The sequence below is a fragment of the Mugil cephalus genome, chromosome 17 (genome assembly GCF_022458985.1).
Source record: "Mugil cephalus isolate CIBA_MC_2020 chromosome 17, CIBA_Mcephalus_1.1, whole genome shotgun sequence".
In the NCBI taxonomy this organism is placed as follows: Eukaryota; Metazoa; Chordata; class Actinopteri; order Mugiliformes; family Mugilidae; genus Mugil; species Mugil cephalus.
Window position 1 is genome coordinate 3,032,156 of NC_061786.1, and position 23,693 is coordinate 3,055,848.

At 43.6% G+C, this 23,693-nt stretch overlaps 1 protein-coding gene across 5 annotated transcripts in view; it reads left to right on the plus strand.

Moving 5' to 3' along the window:
• daam2 (dishevelled associated activator of morphogenesis 2) overlaps positions 1 to 23,693 on the plus strand; it is an 88,765-nt gene that overhangs the window by 26,287 nt on the left and 38,785 nt on the right. For all 5 annotated transcript variants that reach the window (XM_047610464.1, XM_047610467.1, XM_047610466.1 and 2 more), the window contains exons 2-4: positions 5,324 to 5,622; positions 14,528 to 14,617; positions 22,815 to 22,889. In XM_047610464.1, the coding sequence (XP_047466420.1) occupies positions 5,455 to 5,622; positions 14,528 to 14,617; positions 22,815 to 22,889 (333 nt within the window). In that variant the 5' untranslated portion in view covers positions 5,324 to 5,454. The remainder of the gene's footprint in view (positions 1 to 5,323; positions 5,623 to 14,527; positions 14,618 to 22,814; positions 22,890 to 23,693) is intronic.

A 23,693-nucleotide genomic window follows, 5' to 3' on the forward strand; every position in this document is an offset into this window, starting at 1 on the left:
TATTGTTTCTGTCTGTGCCAGCGTGGCACTGCTCCCCCATTCCTTGTCCTGGGTGCTTACAAAAGCCTGGCTTTGGGAGGAATGGTCCTCATTTGTGAGACCCAGAAACAATTTGTGTGCATAAAGCATGTGCCGCAGACTTGCCTCTGATCTTTTATTCATTGCCTCTTTAATATACATGCACTCTTTTTTTTTTTGTCCTGTTCTCCTTGTTATGCGTTTCGACCAATTTTATTGTTGAACTTTTGATATGATACCACAAGGGCACTTCCCTGGTTTAGAAGGAAGGGATGGGTGAAAGTAAATGAGTGTGGAAGAGGGAATTAACTGTGGATCACATGAGGAAAGAGATGCAGGGAGCACACTGCAGCATTGGCTGCTGAGTGGAAAAGGAGGGTGATGTGCAGAGTAAAAAGGGACAGAAGAACGTGTGAATTTTAATTATCTGCATTTGGTGTTTTATAACATTGTGCAGTGTGATAGATATTGAGGAGAGACTAGAAGTAATCTGTAGATGCGCACCTCTTCTTCTTACTCTTGCATATAAACACGCAGCAGCAGCTCGCCTCTCCTCGCTGCTGCCTTCATCTCCTCCCCCTCCTCCGTTGACCTACTTCCCGACGCTGGGGATGAGATGACGAGGTAGTGGGCTGAATGAGAAGTGGCAGCAGTATCTCCCTTTATCCCCGTCTCCCTCCCTTGACTCCTTCTCATCGCTGTGTCTTGCTCTCTCTGCTCAGCTCTTCAAACACAGAGCAGCAGCAGGATTCTCTCTCTGCTTCAGGGCTCTCTGTGTTTGAGTGTGCAACTACTGCGTGTGTGTATATTCTCGAGTGGGTGTGTCTGAATTTTGAAAACGTGTGACCGTACGGCTGTGCACGCGCCGTGCAAGTTTGTTGCAGGGACCCGTACTGCAGAAATTCTTATACGTCATGTTTAGCGGTTAAGCAGCGTTAACATCTCTGTGCTCCTACTCCTGCATCTCCCATTCTGACACATACACAGATGGTTTTAATTAGCACCACTGTATAGCGACTCATACTCTTTCGGTGATAGCTTCTTTTTCCATACTTCCATCTGTTTCACTAGTAATGACCAGGGGAAAGTAAGGAAGTGAGTATGTGTGTGTTCAGCTTCTCAGTCACGAGCGTCCCATGTGTGCCAACTCTTGAACACCAGAATCACCACAGAGGGAATAAAAAAGAAAGTTAGTATGAAAAAAGAGAGCACATAAAATATAATATTTGCTTTTTTTTTTGGTCAGAGAATGGCATGAATATAGATTACTGTCGTCAGATATGGAGCTCGAGGAGTATAGCACACAGACTGGAAACAGGGGAAATAGCCATCCTGGCTCTGTGCGTGATTAAAAACATTCCAGAGACACCTTTAAAATGGCCAATTACAAAGGGGAACGTTCATTCTTTAACCTTTAACAAAAAAAATGTAAACATGACATTGTCTGTGATGCCTTAAGGAGGCTGTGCGCCCGGTTTGTGTGATACATTGCTGCACTGAAAGGCCAGTGAGGTATCTAAATGTGTATGTATACGTGGCCGGCTATGGTTGGTTCTGATTTCTCTGTAGATGCATGTTTGCAGTAAACCTGATGCCACACTACACACTCCAGGATGCAGAAAGGGTCTCCGTGTTAGACAACCGAGCTATGCATTTATTGATGTCCTTTAAAATTGATTGTAGGTGTTTTTCACCCAAGCTACCCTAGGCAAGTCAAAGGCAAAGGAAAGCAACGTTACCAAGACAGGCGTTAAACGTTGAAAAGTCAGCTTCAAAAGACCAGAAAATGGGGATTTAAGATGAAAGGAGTAGATAGGAAAAGTGACAGATGTTACTGTCAGAGGGGGGTTGGTGGAGGGAAATGTCACTTCATTCTCGCTGAAAGAGAGAAATAATGGGAGATGACAGGGAAGGAGTGGGAGACTGAAGAAATGAAAAGCTGCGAGATAAGCGGGGCATTCAGGCCACATATGGCAGGGGACGTGGTCAATTAGGATTGTGTTTGCGTGGTGACTCCTCCGTAAGCAGAATTAGAAAGGTTACACAAATACGCTGGTTTCTATTCTTTCTTCTTCATATTTTCCAGTATATATTGTGTTTCTGTTTGTATACACTTACGTGAGTATTTGGATTTTGTGGCCTACTTTCCCCGGGCACAGACTGGAAGCGGGCCAGCAGTGCTGTTGAGTGAGGACTGGCCGCACGTGGGGCTCTGTGGGAGAGTGAAGATTGAAACAGACACACAGGGAGACACTGGACAGGAGGTTTTAGGTTGTGGATTTTGCTGAATGGCTTTGAAACCCCCGTAGAGAGGCCTCTTTTCCATTAGGCTCCACCAGCTGTCCAAGGCAACTATAACTTACTCACCACCATAAAGATTTGGCACTGGCTTGTGCTAATATCTCGTAGCAATGAAAATGATGACAAGCTGTCACTGTTAGTAGTACAAGTGTTAGTGTATGGGGGGAAAAATTGCCATGATTTACCTCCGTGTAGTCTTCCTATTCCTCTTTTATTACTGGAGATTTTCTGTTTCCCTTGTTTTGCCGACTAACCACAAGGAATACTAATTCATGTACGTACACAGTATTGCACATAGGCAGTTTTGTTCGGCACGCTTTGTTCTTAACCGTATTGGGTTTGATCAGATTTAATGCAGTGTCTCTGCAGCTCGCTCAGAATTCACCAAGCACGTGTGACAGTTCTCTTAAATTATTACCACTGTGTATGGAGGAAGCACAGGTGAGTGAGCCATGTGGCTTAAAAACCATGTAGCCAACAGGAAACGTCACAAGAATGTTCTACATGGGCAATGAAGAACTAGCATGTGCCAACTTGGTAAGCCATAACACTAAATTACCTCATAAAATGTAGGAATAATTTATATTTCGTCTAAAATAGTGACCACGTGCTCACGTGTCCATTAAAATTGTATTTGGTCGCAATGTTTGTTCCTTATGTTCATGCTAACGGTCTAAATATAATTCCAATGACTCAAGCTCAAACTGCAGTCCCTGTTCTGAGCAAAAACGTATTCCTCTGCTCAGCTAATATGTGGCTTTTCTGCAATCCAGCTCGGCCTAATCAACTGCTATGTCTTCCCAAAGATGCAATTTAGCTAAGAGGCAATTTGTAACCTACAGTGTCCATGGTAGATAATGATTGCTTATTGTAAAGGCAACCAGATGAATTTGCCAGACTCACCCCATGTCAGTGAGAATCTACGGCAAATTTTTATAGGTCAATCCTGCCCTGATGGGGGGCCATTCAGAGATTGTCACCTCGGCTATCACAGCATAGACGCTGGCATGCTGGTAGTATCAAATGTACTCCACACACGTAAACAAGATGCCACACATGCTATAATTGACTCAAGCACACTGATGCAATAACTATGAAACACTCCCCAGATATTAGGGTGATTATACAGAATAATTTACAACACGGTACTTGCCCGTCGGTGGTTGCACAAGTATTTTCATTTTGACAGAGACCAAAGAGAACTGTGGTTGCTTTTCATTTAAAATAGCCTCCAGTCCATTTGTTGCTGAGCACAGCTCCGCTCCTTCTGCCTCGTGAGGAATGGCAGATTCAAGGAGGCGGAAAAATCAAATGAGCAAAAGACGAAAAGGGCGAGATGGAAATGTGGTGTTTTCTCCTTTCATTTTTCCCCCTTTAAGCTCTTGTCGAGGCCCCAGCGCATTCATAAAGAATTTACCATCCGGCTAATTTTAGACACCACACACCAGAGAACTCCTACACCGAGCGAATGTGCGAGTGATGGCAGAGAGTCGTGCTTAGTCAAGATGCAGAAGATTGTGGCTTCTTGTGGAAACTGAAGTCATAAAGTTTCACTGCCATATTAAACAGATGGGTGCAAAGCTCTAGGAATTACATAATGTTTATTAGGTTATGCACAAATATCAATAACACAGCATACCACTATACTGAGTACACTGTCTCCTTCTTTTTCTTTAAATGTGGTCTTGGTTCTGTGTTCTCTTAGAAAATTTCATGGATGTTTTTATTGCATTTCACATAAGCTGCTCCAAAATTGATTTCTTGGTCAAATTCCTGCCGGCATTGCTTGTCCAAGGTATTTGCATAACAGGCCTGAGGTCCATTCATTCACAAATGCAGTAAACTGTTACACAAAGAAAAGCTTTGGCAACTGTGTGAGCCGTTGTGGGTGTCTGCTCACATTGTGTATCTGTGTATGTGTGTCTGATGGGACATAATATAGTGTAAAGAGTGTATTATTCGTACAGTAAAGACCACCCATATCCCTTTCGTTGCATTGAGGAAATCCTCCCGGGGTGTCTTGCCCCATTCAGTCCTTTGCTCATGTTGTAGTGGGTGCCATTCTCTACTGTCGGTACTCGCACACACACAAGCAGTGGGGACACCGGTAGGGCAGCTCTCATTGTGCACAAACAACATGCACCGACAAACACACTGCACATTCATTATTGTAGCTCAGCGACAAGAGGGTTCTTTGTCAGGGCACAAGAGCAACCAGTGTGAAAACAAGGATATGATGACGGCTGCTGCTACCTACATACAATCCACCCTGGCACATGCTCTTGTGGACCTAATAAACACAATAAAAACCTTTCCCTAAGGAGAATAGTCTTGCAAAAATCGACATGTGCTTCTGGTGTTTATGACCACCTTCCTAGTATTGTGTAGGTCTCCCTTGTGCCTCCAAAGCTGTTGTGATTTATCAGAGAATGGACATGGGTCTTCTGAGGGCGTCCTGTGGTGTGTGGTAACAGAATGTGGTTAGTGGGGGTCTTTGGGTCCTATGGGCTGAGGGGAGGGGCCTCTGTGGATCATCCCACAGATACTTGATCAGTTTGAGATCTAGTGAATTTAGAGGCCAGGTCAACACCTTGTGCTGTTCATGTTTTATGAGTTGTTGCTAAAGCATTTTTGTGTGTGTGCATCCTGCTGGGGATGGCTGCTGCCATCAAGGAGTGTCATTGCTATGGGTGCTATTGCTATTGGAGTGCCAAGTCTGGTCTAGGTGGGTGCTACATGTCTAAGTGACATCCACATGAATGCCAGGTCCAAAGGTTTCCCAGCAGAACATTGAATCGTCACAATGTTATTTTTGTCACATGTCATCATGATGTGGCTGGAAAAAAAAAAGATGCTCAATGCTTCATGAACCGATAATAAAATAATGTTGAAAATAAAGTAAATAAATAATTACATAAAAATGTCATGCATTTCTGTTGAGATGTATTTAGTGTATCTTGTTGTCTAACCTACCTTTTCCTTTGTTCTTCTCTCCGTCTTTCAGATCATGCCCCCTAGATAGCATCCTCGTCCTCCTCTCCTCTCCTCCCCCTCCCTGCCCCTCGGCCCCTTCCTCTACCTTCCTTGTCCAGCGCCACAACTGCCACCTGTGCCACCTGTGCCACAGCGGCCACCATGCCCCCGAGGAAGAGGACGCGGCCAGGCCTGGGCTTCCTGTGCTGCTTCGGCAGCAGCGAGCCCCCGGAGATCAACCTAAAGGACACCGTCCCACTGCAGCTGCTGGAGTTCAGCGCGCCCATGCCGCCTGCAGAGGAGCTGCACGCGCGTTTCTCTGAACTAGTGGTGAGTAAATTAAAGGCCGATCTGAATGCATGACGGAGGGAGCAGGTTTAAAGATTTCTTCATCCTTTCCTTGGTCAGTGGTTGATATCATCAACCATTCAACTGTTTCAGGAATGGAGCAGGCTGTGATCAGCAGACCTTTTTGTTTACTGGCTGCTGTTGCAATAAGAGCTGTGTGGTTTCTCGTGGTATGTAATGCGTGACTCACTCTTACAGTGCTCACTCACTGCCTAATAGCAGTTTTGCTAGTTCTGGGTTATCTGCAAAGTATGATTTCTGTAAGATGCGAACACACATATTTTGAACATGTAAAAAGTAGCTGGACATTAGTCATCCACAGAGTTTAACAGTCTATACAATTTACAGTTCCATACTGTGGTGGGTGCTGCACTAAAGGCCATTTTTCTGCATTTGAATATGCTTCTCATTAAACTGATAACACAAATAAAATAAATGAAGTTTAGGTTGCTCTGTTTTCTTTAATGCTGTGCAGCCCAAGTAGTTTTCTTTGCATATTGCTCATTATCTCACAGAAAGGAGTTGGAAGGGCTGGATCTTGTGCAGGGTGCCTTGGTGACGGGGTGAGGCCGTGTCTCAAACCCCACCGCCAGCTTCCCTATTGACAAATCCGGAAGCTCATCCTTTACAATTCATGAGCCCACCCTTGTTGAACAGTCTCCATCCCGTGCACAAATCGCACTTTTTGGCAGAGGATTTTGGTCTGTACGAGTGCCAGACTGGGATAGATGTGCTGACATGTGCCCGTGGTGTGGAGAGGGATCAGGGCACAGCTGTCAGGACGGAGATGTCTGCAGCGGGTTTCAGCTGCCACACAGACCGGTCCAGGCTTTGCTGGCAGAACAGGGCTTTACTGTTTATGTCTCATTGTTTGCTCAGTTCCTGTCTCTTGGTCCGTTTCGCTCCTGCCTGTCTGTCTCCATCCCAGCACTTCTCATTCTCCCTCAGCTTCACATTTCCTCTCCTCTCTGTCTCTCTGCCACAGCAGTGTGTTGTGCTGCATGGCCTCATGACTGCCTCTGGCACTGTCAAGTTTTATGGAATGCTGAACTCCGCTGCCTGCAGGATATATCACTCCACTCCAGCATTCAATCTCGGAGATTAAGTGAAATTCCATTTATGATGGGAAATCATTCACTTTTATCAAGGGAGAATTTTCCCCAATAGTGATTTTGCCCCTTTTCCGCAGCTAACTAACCAGAGTTGACCCTTAATTTGCTCTTTATGCTTCTTAATAATCACTGGTAATGTATGGACCATTAAATGTAAGAAGCTGCACCAAATTAACTGGCTACAAATTAAAAGTTAGGAATGTAGCAATCAAGAAGTTGATTGCCTCAATCATCATCCATACAGTGTAATGACTCGGTGCCCAGAAAAAGTAAAGGTTAGTTATGAAACGTCAGCGAGTGGCTCCTTCACACACTGATGCCTTACATGACCTGAAAAATGGCTTACATAAATCCAGTTTTTGTCATTAAGGAAACTTTTTTAAAACAATCAGAGAGCTGAATTGCTTGGATAAAATAAAAACATGGCTGTCATGTGGGAACACTTTGCCAAATCGTGGCAGCGTTTGAGGCTGAGAGCACTGAATGACCCACAGCTTAGTTTGGGGTAAATGGCTCAGCAAAGAGTGAAACTGACAGAGAAGCATCAGCCGAGCCAAAGGATTGGTCCCTGATTTAAAAACCTCTTGACTTGCAGCTTTTCTACCCAGGAGAGACGAAGGATTTGGGATTCTCTCACTGGATCTGGGCCCATCCACATGCTGTAAATAGATTATTTTTCAGTTGGCCGTTGGACGGCTACATTTGACGTTGTCATTCATATCTTTTTTTTTTTTTTTTTGGGTCCTTCTTGGTAATTTCTCTGTTACTCCAAAAGTCCAACATTAAAGGCATCAGCAAAAGGCCACAGTCTTTTGATAGAAAGTTTTAAAACGTAAAAAATGATATTCCACGCAGATCATCACTCAACCTGTGGTTGTTTGATTCGTATCTGCTTTGATCGAATGACCAGCGCACAAATTGATTCCATCTAACGACGGTCATCTGGCCAAGCCATTGGCTCTCCACATCTGGTTTACTGATCCTGCTGCCGACATGCTGACACAGATTCAGTCCGTCGTCCAAAAATCCATACTACCAGACCTCTAGGAGACAGTCATTTTAGACGTAGTGCTTGTAACTCAAGCAGAGAGCTGATGTAGGAAGATGAAGAGCTGTGCTACAGGGGAGGAAATAAAGAAAAATCGAGAATAACATAACATAGTGTGTTTCCGTGGCAACTAGAGAGAGGGGGATTACTGTTATGAATGCTTTTGCTCAGGAGGAGAATGAGACTCAATGGAGGCTATGGAGTGGGAGCGACATATCTGGGCCAAACGGAGGAGTAAACCACCTCCATGTGTCTTCGCATCCATAATGGCGTCTTCTACTGTGTCTAGAGACTGCACGTTGCACACTCAGCTTAGACTGTCAGTGGAAGAAAAAAAGAATTCAGTTGAGTCGTCTTAGATATCGACGTAAAAAAAAAAATGTGAGCTAGAAAAATGGTTGACTGTGTATGTCATAGCTGTTACATGGATTATAAAATGGAGTACATGATATGATGTGTATGTCCCTTGTGCCGCTTTGAAATATCACCCTGTAAGATATGATGGAGATGGAACGATATGTTGTAGTGGTGATAAATCGGGTAGCGTCACAGTCCAAAGACACAACATCAAGTTGTAGTACCTGTTGTTGTCAACCTCTAAGCGACCTCGACCAACTCCTCTGTCGCTTCATTAAAAATGAATGAGTGCATGCAATTGGTAATGCAGCCAAAGAAAAATGTGTCCCGGGCCTGTGTCGTGTAACTGTTATTGCAGATTGAGCGCGTGCATCCTCCTGTGCAAGCATCTACTTCTCCTCTGCCAACTGCACTACAGCTCATCCTGGAGAAAGGCCGTAGAAGAAGCCTGCTTCCAGGTCGCTCATAAATCCATATGAAAGCCTCCTGCGCCTGATAACAAACTCGACAAATATATGCAAGTCAACCTGGAAGCAATCGCCACTGATTTTGACACAATAAGTAACGACCACATCAGAGGAACTAATGGATCACGTTGGTTAAACTGCTCATTTGCAGCTGACCGCAGAATTTCCTGATAGCAAATGTGCTGCAGTTCTGGGCTCTGTGTTTTGGATCTGTGTGCGTTTTTTAAGTAGTTTGTTTCCACCAGAGCTTCAAGGCTCGCACGCACAGCCGATATACAGTACGGGACATGTGTGAAGTTTGGCATCGAGCCAAGAACATTTTACAGCTTTACTTTATTTTATCGGGGCAATTCCCCTCTAATAACATTTTATAAATATAATGTGAAATTGCCCTCATGCTAGTTGGGAAGGGCCTGTCATTTTGGTGCTTGGGGACATTTCTCTGCGGTGGCGGTTCGGCAAACCGAAATTAAACTTCTGCTTCTACAAAGACAAGTCAAGTGTGAGGTTGTTTGGGGACAACTGGATTGGCATTTACAAGTTTCGGCTGATAACGATGAACGTTTACCGTGGAAAGGTCGCCATATGGTCACAATGTGTTGACTCATTTACAAGGGCCCAAGCCCAGTTCCAAGGCGCTGCTGAATTACTGCAGACTAAAATCTAAAAAAGTTTTAGCAGTGAGGAAAGAGAGTGGCCAATTTCAGCATCTGCATGGTATTATTCTATTTTGAATACAGGTTGCAAATTAGTGCTGTTGTAACTCTTGCACTGTTAAAAATGACTACAAAGGCACAGCCTTTTCTGTCTGCAGCGTGTTGATGTGAGTTGAGGCGGTGGTGGAGGAATTATACAGAGCATCAGCCAAATTGTCGCAACTGAATCGGGTCTAGTAGGCCAACATCTGGCAACTACAATACTGGCAGGGCTCAGATTAGTGTGTGTGTTCTCTCTGCCCTCTTTTTTTTTCATCCATCTTTCTCTATGCGGGAGCCTCATTCCTTCTTTCTCTGTCATGATTTGCGACAGCTTAAATCCAAACAGTCTGGGCAGGGGTCCAGCTGTGCACTGTCAATCATTGCGTCTGGGCACGGTAACTTTTAATAGTGGCCATCCCGGTATGATCTCCAGTCGCTGCTTTTGGTAGCATGTACATTCTTTTCTCAAAGCAGCAACGGGTAAAATTAGTCTTTCTGATTTTAGAACCCGAACATCATTAATACATAAATCTTTTCCTAATGTTCCAGTGTGGCTTTTCCGAGCTGGACGCAAAAATCACAAATCTGTTGCGTAACAGGAGTGAATGGAAAGGTTCTCCTCCCTCTGGGTCATTGGGAGTGAGTTTCCTTCTCAGTGCACGCCCTGGGATGCACCCTCTTTCCTTTTTGTTTCCCTCTCTCTTTCCCTTGCGCGGCAACCTTCCCGTGTCTACGTCTCTCTTCCTGCTTCTTTTCTAAGACCAGCGCTCGCCGTCCTGAAACAGCCTTAACATGGAGGTGGACGGGCCTTGTTTGGATGAGGGCAGAGGCTGTAGTATAGCAACAGCTAGAAACTGACTCATCAAAGAGAGGAGACTATGACTCATCTGAATGCTGCTTAGTGGAGAGAGCCCAGTGTGTGTGTGCGTGCATGTGTGTGATGGGGAGGAATGTGACCAAAATATAATCTTGCTGTAATGAAGTTGGAAAAGTGAGAGTTTAAGAAGTTGATCCGTGACCTTTTCTTGGTTGCTGTAAATGAATTTGCCCTTCCTGTGAGTGATTGTGAGGTTGGCTCATGTGTAAGACACACAAACACACACACATAGCACAATCAAACTCGCACAGTTTTGTTTGGGTCAATAATGGCAGCTACAGCTTCCTGCCGGTCCCCTCGAGGCCTCATATGATTTCCTGCCATCTTGCGTGTCTTTCCTTTGTCTTCCTGCCTTGCCGGGAGACTACAGCACTGTGTCTGTGTGTGTCTGCGTTTAAACCAGATTGACCCTCTCGGTCTGTACTGCAAGACTTCACATGAGGTAAAGACATTCACATCCACTCTGGAAATGCCCCTTCATGGACACACATGCATGGTAGAGGATGTCACTCCTGGACCTTACGTTTCCTATTGCAGTGGAACCTCGCACATTTCCAGTCACTTGTCACAAAAGCCCAACCCCTCCCATTCCTATGACAGTCAATCACACGTAGCCACTCAATGATCCTTCATTCTTCCAGTAGATTTATTTTACCTCCCATTTTTGTGTTACTTTATCGTCCCCCCCAAAAAAAAATCTTCCCTCCTCAAAAACATTCACCTCTCTGGTCTGGCCTTTACCGTCTCTTCTGCTCCTGTGTTTCATTTTTGTCTCCGTGCACTTAACCAGTCATCTCCCTGAGTGGATCCATAATCCAAACAACAGTACGACTTTTATGCTTTTCCCACACTGCTTTGACTTCAATCCCATGTTTTATTACAACTCCTCCTTCTGCTCTCTCACTCTTTCCATATGGTGGAGATAAATATTTTAAGTCTCCCACAGACGTGGTGTGTCATCTGACTCCTGTTATGTCATACAAATGGATTTATGTATCCATACAAGCCACGCTTGGTGGCAAATGTTTGCAGATACTTCAGATTTAAATATCTCCATGGTGTTGTTAAAGTACATCCTGCCATCCTGCTGCAGGAGTAATTTAACCAAATAAGGCTCACTTTAGTAGGACAGTTCAATCCAAAATCAAATATCCGTTTTCCTCTGGCCTGTAGTGCCGTTCATCCATCTAGATTGTTTTGGTTTGAGTTACAAATTTTGGAGACACTGGCCGCAGGGATGGGCACATTCTCTCAAATGTAATGAAACTAGATGGAATGTGTTGCTCAAGAAAAACCCACACAATTTGTTACACACTTCCTGGACTCAGGGCCCACTGACACACTAGGTATGAACTTTATACCTCCACCAGCTGAGCAGGTACCCCAGCTTGCATCTTTAGCTATCACTCTACACTGTGGGCGACTGCAGCCCAGTAGGTAGAGCGGGTTGTCCACAACACAGAGATGTTGGAACATGATCCCAGGTACATGCCGCACGTGCCACGCACCTTGAGCAACGTGCTGAACCCCCATGGCACTGGTTTGTGAATGTGTGTGTACTTGTGCGAGTCAATGGTAGATGCATCTGTGGCTGTAAAGCACTTAGAGGACCAGTAGGTAGAAAAGTGAGATCATTTACCCCTTAATGCATTAAAATCTTCTATAAATATCTCAAGTTAGTTGGTAAAGTAACAATAACAGTTAATTGGTAAAGACATATTAGGTCATTAGGTCACCTTTTTTTAGCATTCACATCAAAGTAGGCTAATGTTATGAAAGTTATTGTAAGTGTACTGTACATTTTCTTTCATTATACTTTACAGCAGCACTTTGCATCCTTATACTGAACTTTGTGCTTCATGTTCTTACACTTTATTTCATGTATTTTGCTTGCATTTGATTTTTCTAAAAACTGCAAATGTATTTGGAAGGGATATATTTCAGGTTTCAAATATTCTTACCAGTATCTCAACATTGATAGGAAATGCAGATAACTTGGTGCTTTTCAAGATCGCCATCTGGCTGAACTTGGTGTTCAAATAACCCATATCTTCAGGCATCTCTGCTTTGTTTTATGGATTTTTGCCATGTTTGACACTACAGCATGTATAACTGCTCTCTGCAATAAATTTACTAAGGCCACACTTCAGATTCCGCTTGCTTGCGACACCTTTGTAACATTATTCGGTCGCCAGTACTGGACAAAATGTTAAAGAAGGGGTTCAGAGGGCTTAGGTATGCATTTTTCCCCTCTCAAGCAGCAGGTGTAACAATATTATCTTTGGTTTATGTGAATTCCCGACTGAAGCGTGCCGGTGGAGGAAGACGGGGGCACATCAAGAGAAGGTTTTACACAGCGAAGTGGAAAGTGCTTTGGTTTTGTTTTGGAAGAATGAGAGGGGGACTTCATGTTTCTTGGGTGTTGCTTTGGTCATGAGGAGAAGCCACGTGATGTGGATGTGGTATTGGAGTACGTTTTTAAAGGTGCAAAGGAGATGGAGGTGGAAGAAAATGGTGGGATATTGCATAACTGGAAAATGAAAAGTCCTCTGGTTGGCATGACACGAACATTCCTCCACCCACTCGATGTCCTCATCCTTGACTTCTTCTCTGTTTTTCCTTTTCTGTGTTTCAAATTCAGACCAGCATTACTTAAATCTGACAATAACCAAACGAAACATGCCACGTTTGAAATTCAACAGCCTAGTCCACTATAACGCACCTTTCTTGTGAACCTTCTCTTGCTTCCATACTCAACGTTGGTATGGAACAATTTCTAAAGAACATTGTTAAGTGTTAATTTCATTGCCAATGCACTGTATATTCTGCATTCACATAATTCCTGAGGCATGAGGAGTAGCTCGAAGGAAATGGGGAAAACACAAAGTAGCATAGAGATCAGTTGCCACATTAGGCTCCCATCTGGTTAAAATCTAGTGGTTTCATTCCCATCGATTTCCCCACCAGCTCCCAGCACTAGCTCCTCCATAGAGCCGAAGTCTGGAAAGCCGGGCTTTGACCCAGTGATCAGAAGACAGGCCAGAGACCAGCTGGCTTGGAGGCCTTCGTCTGTAAACCCGAGGATGTGGAGAGAAGACTGCAATGCAAGCCAGGACTGAAATCTGAAAAGACTGGACAGACAGAGAGGTGGAGGTTAGGTGCTAGGCCGCCACATGATGGCTAGTGTTCGACTTGATCCTCAAGATCTTACAGGGCTGCGAATAACAGGAGCATTGCATTCAAGGTTGGAGGCAATGTAGACCCCTGATGATGAGCTCTGGGTGTGAGTCACAATTAATCACTGAAATCATGCAGTTGCGATGAAAGACGCTCTGACCAACATTCTAAAGCGTCTTTGTGGTTTCTGTCTGTATTAGACCTCCTTGAAATTCACACCCTTCAGATTTCCTTTTTTCCCCAAAACCACAGTAATGCTGCTGCTGGTTACCCCATTCAAAGGACTGGGTGAGAGATGATGTCATTCCTCATAGTGTCAAACACTCGGAATGCGGGCCACCTCGGCCCACCCCGTCCAGCTGAAAAGATGAAAACAAACCCTATGAATCCACTGGCCGGCTTTGAGGGGCCCCACCTCTGTCACCGGTGGCCATCTTCACTCTGGGGGGCCCCAGGAGGCCCGCCACTTGTGGCTGACGTCATGGTAGCAAAACCATTATGATGAGATTAGTTTGAGCCTGTGCACAAAACCCTGGTGCTATAGCCCCTCATCCTCTCTTCTCCCTGTTTTTGTGCCAGTCCATTTCCAGGACCGCATAGCCTCGGGGACCCTAACCAGCACCTTTTTTCCCCCTTTCTCTGTGTCCTTCCTTCATGCGACTCCTTCCTTTAAACCTGATTCATCCATCTCTCTTTTCTAAGACTTTTACTTTTCCTCCTTGGCACACGGAGACTCATTTCCTGGGCTCATATGCATTTCAAAAGGTGCGGGAGGCTCCTTGTACTAAGCTGAAGAATTGAGCAGAGCAGCAGGGTGAATATTAAAACACTCCTCTGTAGTCAGTGGAGACCGCGCTCAGTCTGAAGTTTGGACAATGAATGTCACCACGTGAACTCAACTCCTCCAGTCATCTGGAGACATTGCTAAATGTTCAGATTTGTTTTATTAGGGGAGACAAAAGAATGGGGCTTGTGGCATCATGCCCTGATGGATGGAAGGATTTCATATTGATAAAATCATTCCGTTACATGGTATTTGCCTGTTATGTTTGTTGATCTTGGGTTTTCTTAATGACTGTTTTTCTTCACGACAATAAAATGTTATCTGATGGGGTTTGTGCAAACTTGAACACTGTCTCTTGTTGTTGCAGGATGAGCTTGACCTGACTGATAAGAACAGGGAGGCCATGTTTGCTCTGCCCGATGAGAAGAAATGGCAGATCTACTGCAGCAAGAAGAAGGTGAGTTGGCTCCTGCTTTACTTTTATCGCACATCAACTCCAATCTCTGGCTGGCTCTCTGTTGAGCTGCAGCCCGAACCCACAGTTTAGAGCTAGATTGTCAGCATTGAATGTTATTGAAGGCAGTCTCTTACCATTTTGGCTAATCTCAGCCACAGAGTAAACCCCCTTTCCAGCTTCTCATTTCTGCATTGACGTAAGCATGTGTACATATTACGCCAACCACATATTACACAACATTTTTTTGCAGGCTGTGGTGCATGCAGTGTTGTACACAATTGCCCTCCCAGACCCTGTTTTAAGGCCCTCGATATCCAAATCTCCCTCTTCATAGCGGAGCGAGTAACTTCCTCACGCTGCTTAAGAAATGTCATCATACCATGGGAGAACATTCGGGTTAGCCCTCTCTTTCACCCCTCTTGCCTCGCCAAAACATCTCTGCTTCTCTGCATACCCTACAGCGTGTCTCTCCACAACAACTCTGGTCTCACTTTGTGGTCAAAAATCCACTAGGAAATGACATTGTGCCTGGACAGAAAAAAAGGAGAAATTAACCCCCTCTGTCTCGCTCAATAGCAAATTAAATAAATGGTCACAAACCCTCCCCTGTGTCTCCTGCTGATTTGTTTTTTTTGGCAAAGGATTTAGCGCTGGATGCAGGACGAGGTTCAGACCACTCCTTCCACTTTCAGAGGCATGCATGCTCAACTTAGCTGATGTGATATGCTCTGACAGCCTTTCTAAAAGGAGTAAACACACACCGCTATGTGCGCGTGTGTGCGCGTGTGTGCACGCATGTGTGCGTGCGCACCTGCATGTGTAAAAGTTTGTACTTGTATTCCGGCCAGTATTGAGTTACAAGGAAAAAGAAGAGCAGTGGAACTGTGGTTTGTTTAGAGGGATGTCAAGGCGAGGATGGAAGCTGGAGCGCCACAACAGTTTACAATGAAATGGAATATGGGGTAAAAATAATTCAACAGGAAGATACAATCTATCTTTTAATGCATTATGATAACCTTAGACTGCCGTGTCCTGCGAATACACTGCATAGAATCAAAGGGGACTTGTTGGCAGAAAGTGCATTTACTCATGGTAACCCACATAAAAGGGACAAGTTCAATAATACTCCAATATCAGTTATTGAATATCTCAATGAAGCAACCACAGACATTTATGAGGACTCGTTGAACTTTACTGTAGTTGAAGGTAGTGGAAACAAAATTTTGGCAAGAGCCTAGGCATGCTGGAATTAAAATGGCTTGCAGCGCGCGCCTAAGCCGGGTTCAGAGGTAGGATATATTAGTTTGTCATTCCTCCCCCATCTCCCCCAGTCAGAAATCATTTCCTCTGCGAAGCTAAGGTGAAAAAAAACAGCAGCTCGTGCAGGCCAGGAAAGGGAGAGCAAAACCAGGGTAACGGCGAACAGTAGAAAGCCGGAGGAAAATCCAAACAAACCCCTCATTCATGAATAGAGGCGGTGTAATGGAGAATGAGGGACATGTGTGGAGGGGGGGGGGTTGCAATATCAGAAAATAACCTGCATGTGTGTATGTGCAGACAGGAAGACGGGAATGCTGCTCTCACGTGCGTGCCCCCACGCAAGCATGAACTAACATATACGAACGAAATTGTGCACTTATTCAGACACGACCCACAATCACACGTGTACCACACAGTAGTGCCCTCTGTTGCTGAGGATTACAGCATGACTGGGATTTGAGAGGAGAGCAGAGGACAGCAGAATTTCCCTCAGCCAGACACAAACACTGGTTCCCTTGTTTCCACCAGCCAAGCGACAGCTCCAGTTGTTGTGGTTAGATAACACTTGGAAGGAGCCGCTGAGGGCATGACAAAGAGACAAACCAACTTTGTTCACCTGCAAAACAAACTTTGTGTAACCAGCCAACAAAATGCTGTTTTATGGGTTCAACCTCCTTCCTCCTGTTTAGCTAATGAGATTCCCTTATAAAAAAAAAAAAAGAAGAAAAGAAAACTCAACATTTATGACACAGTTACAAGTTCAAAGATGCCTTCATGAATCCCTTGCACCTCCTGTGCACCTGCTCATTAATGCAATTATCCAATTGGTCAATCATACGGCTGCAGTGCAAGATATACGCTCGCACCAGGCATCCGATTTGGAGAAGAGGCGAAACCAAACAGCTGAAGAAATGGAAAAAAATAGGTATCATGGTTAAAAAGAATCTTAATTGTGCTGAAGCTGCAGATGGTTGGCTCAGAGTTGGGTGTCCAGTCCATGGACTTAGCCTGCCATGAGGAGTTATGGTCAGGGGAAAAGTTTTCTTGGCATACTTTGGGAACCACAAAAGTACTTTCAGTATTGTTACGCCATGGATATTTATTCATGCCACTGTTTACCGCCTTACAACGACTGCTTTCGATGTGGTAATGCACCACACAGTAACATTTCAGAGGTCATAGTATTTTTGCAATTTTCACAGCAGCACAATAGTTGTACGATCAGTTAGTATTTATTTAAAGGCCTTTCAAGGGTTTCGATATTAGCTTAGATAGAGAAGAAATTGGCATTATTAAGTTTGTGTTCTAAAGCATGTAAACTTTTATCCTTATGAAGGGTACTAGATAACATTAGCTAATAACTGACTACTCATTTAGTCACAGAGCTACAGTATGCCCTCAGAGGAGTTGGGTATTCAGCCACCTGATTAGTGGGAGTCTAACATCTACTCCTATTCGAGCATTGCCTTCCGAGACAAATATCTTCAGGTCGTCAAGGTTGGTAGCTGTAGACTTTCCTTTCCAGCTAGTTGATGAATGGTGAGAGGGAACCACACATTAAACGTCCCTGCTGTGCCAAAACAATAAGCTGAAAGGGGCTAACAAACCCCTGCGGACTGCTGAGGTAGCTGAGAATGCTTTATGGATCCAGTGCTGAAAGAGACCTTTTCCAGTGCTAAGCTACTTTAGCATTTATTTAGCCTCTACAAAAATCCTTTGCATATACTTTTTCATTAATAGATGGTTTCTTAGACTTTGTTTCCAATACTACTCAGCAGTGATGTAAGAGAATTAGTATTAATATGGTCTCTGTGTACCATGACTAACGTAGAACATCTTGTTGAGGCCGTCAGGCTTTACGTAAGCCAGCCGTATCTGCGCCTCTGATCACAAGCCACCCAGTGAGCTGCAACTAAGGGGGCTGAGTATGTGTGTGTGTATGGTTCACAGAATAAGCGTCATTCTTGGTGAGCACAAGAGATCCTGACATGTCTAACTACACGTTTAGATGCAGTTCGAGTGAAACGGAGGTGGCATTCCTTCCTGTGCGTGAAGGTGGTTTTGTGTGCGTGTGCGTACATACTTGTTTTTGCAACCATGGATTGCGTCCAGCAGCCTCCAGGTACAGAACACGATGTAACATCTAATAGCTCATGATAATTGTTCAGTGCTGGAAGCCAAACAGGGTCTCCTGACTCCTATTAGTTCTACTGCACTGACACACACTCACACAATATGATTCTTTATTGGTGTCAAAACACGAACAAAGCTAACATTGATCTGCTGTCTTAAATTTCTATTAAGTATTTTTTTTTTCGTATACTGCCTTAAATCCTCCCACCCCACTTTGCCCTCATCTCAGATGCCAAACAACAATGCCCTTGCTTCCATCTTGTAATGTAGAGGAGCACTTATGCCTTCAATTATCAGACACGTGTGAGTTATCCCCATCACTAAATGTGACCCTTGGCTGCGAGACTTCTGCTTGAGTACTCGCTAAAACCTACTTTTAATGTTTGCTACCTTTAAAAGGCAGCAAGTGTTGCATAACCTTCCAGAATTCAATATCCTGTCCATTTCCTGTCTCTCTAGGTGAGACTTTATATCCCAGCTTCCATAGATAAATATTCCCAACTGACAGATTGGCTCCTCGGAATGTCGGACAATCCCCCTCATTGCACCGAAAGGAATATAATGTGGTGACAGCTGGAGCGGAAATATGGATTGATTTAAATGCAGACTAATGCATCACGATGCCTATATGTAACAAAGTGCTATTCTCATTGCTGCTGAGCTGCTGCCTTCATTGTACTACAGAAGACTCACCTGCAATTGGGATTAGCACATTGTTGTTTAATGATTTTCGTGATCACGACAAATGTGCCGTGAGTCATGATTGCCTTTGCAGAAGGTTTTATTGTTCAATCATCAGTCCAAGACCATTGAATAAATAAAAATGATTTATAGTTTCATTATTGTTTGGAAAAGGACTAGAATAATTGTGATTATTGATTATTCATTTAGCAAATAATGGCTAACTCTTAAGGTGATCGACTAAACAACTGTTTCAAATCAAGACAACAGCAATGCACAGCCTTTTCTTGGAAAAATACAGATTTTCCAGTTTAATTCTCATCTCTTATTTGCCCTCAGCTCTCACGTTCACTTGAGGTCGGGCCAAAGTCGGGCCAATGTTGCCCTGTTAGAGCATTTTTTCAGCAAGTTCATTCAGAATAGAGCTGCTTGTTGGTGCCGTTGTGATTTGTGACAGATTCTGAAAGTCCCCACACTAAAGCCATGGTACCCCGGGGCCTCTGAATATATGGGAACAGAGTCCGAGAAGCCCGACAAGCAGCCCCACCGCCTGAGAATCTAGAAGAACATGTTAGCCTTTTCAGAGCCGTTGTATAGATTCTGTCCCTGTCTCCGATCCAAAACAGTTGGGCTACACTTGAATTAGCGACTGTGCCATGTGGGCTGCCAAAGCCAAAGGAAAATGGCTACTGAAAACCGTGAAAGTGGGCTGTTGTCAGATTTTTATTGTGCAGACCATGCTTTGTGAGCAAAAACAGTTTGATGTTATCTGCAACGTGGTATCGGCACAGCAGCTTGCAGCATGGTTTTATTTCATTACCTTTTTGTTTTGTTTTTCTAAACTGAGAGTGCTTTTCAGAGTCAGGCCAACAGTAGAAACTTCACATAACACTTAAAAGTGCTTTGGGTTTAAATGTGGCCAACATTGAGCATTTGGAATTTTGCCCCCTGTTGCTCCTGAAGCCTGGAGTTGAAAGGTATACTGTACATAGGATTCTTGCAGTCTGCGAGCTCAATTATCAGTGTCAGTGAAAGCTTTTAGGAGGGTTGATCTTTAGGACGCCTTGTTACACGACAGCAGGGAAGCTGGAATATGTAATTTCATCTTCTCTTTCAACAGGTGCCTCTGCAAACACAAAAGCCTGCCAAACAGACAGGGAAATATTTCTGAATGCTGACTTTAGTCAGGTATTTGGGTCTTAAGAGAAACAATATATCCCTCAACAGATGGTTGTAACAAGAGGAACACCTTACAGATTTTATACCTGATACATAGTCGGGCATTCCTGTCCTCCTTTGCTCCAGACCTGGATTGTGAATCATATTTAATGTCACCAGACATGAGGAATGTGTAGTGTGTAGAGTGTAATTGCTGCATTAGAATGATGGGAGTGACTTTAAACTGCCGAGGGAGCAGACCACACATCTAGGATGTTTTCACACAGTGGAGCACCGTAAACATAAGTTGACTTGTAATGTAATAAACAATTTCATACATGTAAAGACAAGCATGGGCATCCAATTTATATCCAAAACTCCTCATTTGTAACAAGCACAACTTTATGAAGTCTGGCTTCTTATTACAAGATTTCAATACCAGTCATGAAGTGTGACTCCCAGAATGGTTTGATCTTAACATCACTTTGACTTTTGAGAAATTCAATTAAAAATGCACAAATTCAGAAAGCGTGTGGCTTGATATCACCAGGATCCCCAAAACAACACTGTGCGTAGCCATCAGTTTTCATTTGCTCCAAAGCAAGATGAAAATTACAGCACTTTGCTCCAGTTCATGAAACTGCCAAAATAAATGTTCTTAGCATGTTTTTGAGGGCGTGTCGACGGCTGCAATTAGGCTAGAGGGTCAGAAAGAGGCAGTTAAGTTGTTAATCTCAGCGCCAGGATCTGTCTGGCATCACGTCCCGAGCGTGTCAGCAGTATAGTGGAAATGATGGCCAGCTTGAAAACATGGGCCGGGTAGTACACTGAGTTCTATTGTTTTTGTTTTTACTTTAGCTCTTTAACTGGAAATCACTTTGTTGGCACAAAACACTGGAGATCAGAAACAAAGGTCATTATGGGAACTGAAATCCACATTTACCGAAGTTATCCTCCCAAAAATCTTTAATGTTGCTGCTTGAGTGCATGAGGTTCATAGATCAGTGGATTTTCTCAGTATGCTGACCACTGTAAGTCTGAAGATCATTTGATTAATGTGGATTTTATGTATGTGGACGATCAGTTCCGATCGGTCCCTAAATGGAGCTTGTGTGGCTTAATCAACAGAAAATGTAATGCTAATATTGAAGTGACATTTATTAAAAAAAAAAAATGGAGTTATTGTGTGGCATGAATTAAAGATTTTTCATATCAGAAACAAACACAGAAGGAATTAATGAGCTCTTACAATATGACATACAGTATAATCTAAAATGTGCGTATTATTCTGTACAGGCGTACTGCCAAGGAATGTTTTAGTTTTTTTAATATTGGTCTTACATAGAATCATTTCAGCAGAAGAGTCCAATTTCCTATCTCTCCATCTATTCCTATAGCTTTATGCAGATTTTAGCAGCTTTATGTGCAGGGATTCTGAGCCTCTTTAATGTCTTCTAGTGTCTGTAGCATAGCAAGGACAGTCAATAAATGACATACCAAGAAGAAAACAAAAGTATTTGTAACCCTGAGGTCACTCATAGCCTTGCCCTTGCACCACATTTGTAGAATGTGCCTAGTTTTTTGCATTATACGTTTTAATTTTTGACATCTGGAGATGCTTCAAATATGCTTAAAGCATTGGCAAATAACTCCTCTAACTTGTACCTCACAAAACTATTCAATTATGAATTATTGTGGCACAGGATGACTTTCCAACTCCCGTTGGCATGCGCACAGTAACATGAACAACAATAACGCTCCGCTGGTGCTCTAAGCCCGGGTTAAACAAGACCATATGTGAATGAGGAACATGGTCTCTGTATTCCCGTGTGCCTCCGTTGCTTGTGGCATCATGATTCCATAGATTGGCCAGTACAAATTGATCTCAGAGCTGTTTGAAAAGTATTGTGTAGCACATTTCCTTCCTTGAGGAAGCTCTTTTCCCTCCTTCTCGTTCTCATTGTAATAAAAGCAAAGACAGGTGAATAGTTTGAAATTTTTGACTGGCTTATTCTGGACTGAACTGCCTGATCCCTTCAATCTTGAAGTGGATGTTGAAGTTTGGAGCTAAACTGGGGAGTGGAAGGAGGAAACTGGTAAGGAAACATGACAATGAAGTATCTGGGAATGTGTTGGATATTATAAAGAGCCAGTCTTACAATGTAAGGGTTAAAGCTGTAGTAGAGATGGAGCCTTCAAGCTAAAGGCCAAGGGTCACTCACAGCAAATTGGATGGAAATCCACCACTGAACTGCCACACACATCAAATGTGTTCCAAAATTGTGAATGATGGCTGTTTCCAGCTGTTAGAAAAATAATTGACCAATGAGTGTTTAGTTGGCTGGAAAGGGGAAGTCATCTGACTACAGAGACATCTATCCACATTCATGAGCGGTGGAGGAGACCAATGCAATCGCTATAACCTCACTCAAAGATTTGGCAGCCGTTAAATCAACATGTTTCTGTGAATAACTGCCCCTAGCAAACACTACTGCAGGAGTCAACCAAAAATTAATTGATGTGACACTCGATACTGATTGGAAGGAGCAAAACAAAAGAACATCACCCGTTCCAAGAAAGAAAACGGCTAATGTGAAACAAAGAAAAGCAGGCTTAAAAACAAAAACCAAACCGAAAAGAAATGACAGTTGACACTGATTACGTCTACTTGTGGACCGTGAGTTTCCATATTAAGCTTCTTGAAAATCTCACTAGTAGCTGTCATGATATGTTGCCATAGACGGTGAGGGCCAGCTGGCTGACGTCCCAAAGCCTCACTCAGTAAAGGAGCAAGAATAAACACAGGCTTAATGTCTCATCATGGTGAATGTGATGCAAACTTCTGATAGTGGTCGGATATGAAAAAGTGCACTGTTTTGCCTACGCATAAATCACCACAGCTGGAGTATAAAAGTGATACTGAATGTGTGTGTTTGACTTGGTCTCCCTTTGTGTCCATGTGCAGGAGCAAGAAGACCCCAACAAGCTGGCCACCAGCTGGCCCGACTACTACATTGACCGCATTAACTCCATGGCGGCTGTAAGTCAAACTCATTCCCTGCTCTTTTTGTCTGAATGTCTGCCTCTCTCTGCTGAAACTCTTTTCGTTTTTCTTTCATGGCCAATTTCAAAATCTCCGATAGTATGCTCCATTTAATCCAACCAGCATCTGACTGCTAGTCCCAAGAAGTCCCCATTCTTTCTCAGGCATTTCTCTCTAGCCAGCTTTTTTACCATGTCCCTGCTGACTGCTTGTTGTATTCACATGGCCACATTCCTTCACTGTGACCCCAGAATTCACACACACATACACACACACACTGTGATGACAAACAGGCCATTTAGACTCTCAGCAGTTCAGTCAGTGGGAATGACTGTCAGAGCCAGGATGACAATATTCATTATTTGTAGCCAGTATGGCTGCCAATGAAAACAGCAGGATACCATCACAGACGTCTCCTCTACTGTGATCTCAGTCATTTTACATCTAAGTGTAACTGAATTGTGATGTTGTATTATCTCTTTCGCTCACCATACTGACCGGTTTGTGCTCGTGACCTCTGACCCCCAGAGTACTTATGTGGAGGACAAGTCGGCTCCCAAATGTTTAGAGATCATTAAACATTAAACGTGACATTTTAACAGGGGTCTCTTAAAGGGTGACATGTAAGCATGAAATTTGGAGACTAGTGAGCTATTGGTGGAGACAGCCTGGCAACAGTGATTGGTTTCTCAGCATTCCATTAGGTCTGTTTTGTTCTTTGTTTTGTTTTTTCTCTACATCTCGCCAAAAAGTTCAATATTTAATCTACTGTCAAGTCATTCCATTATTCAGATAAACTCT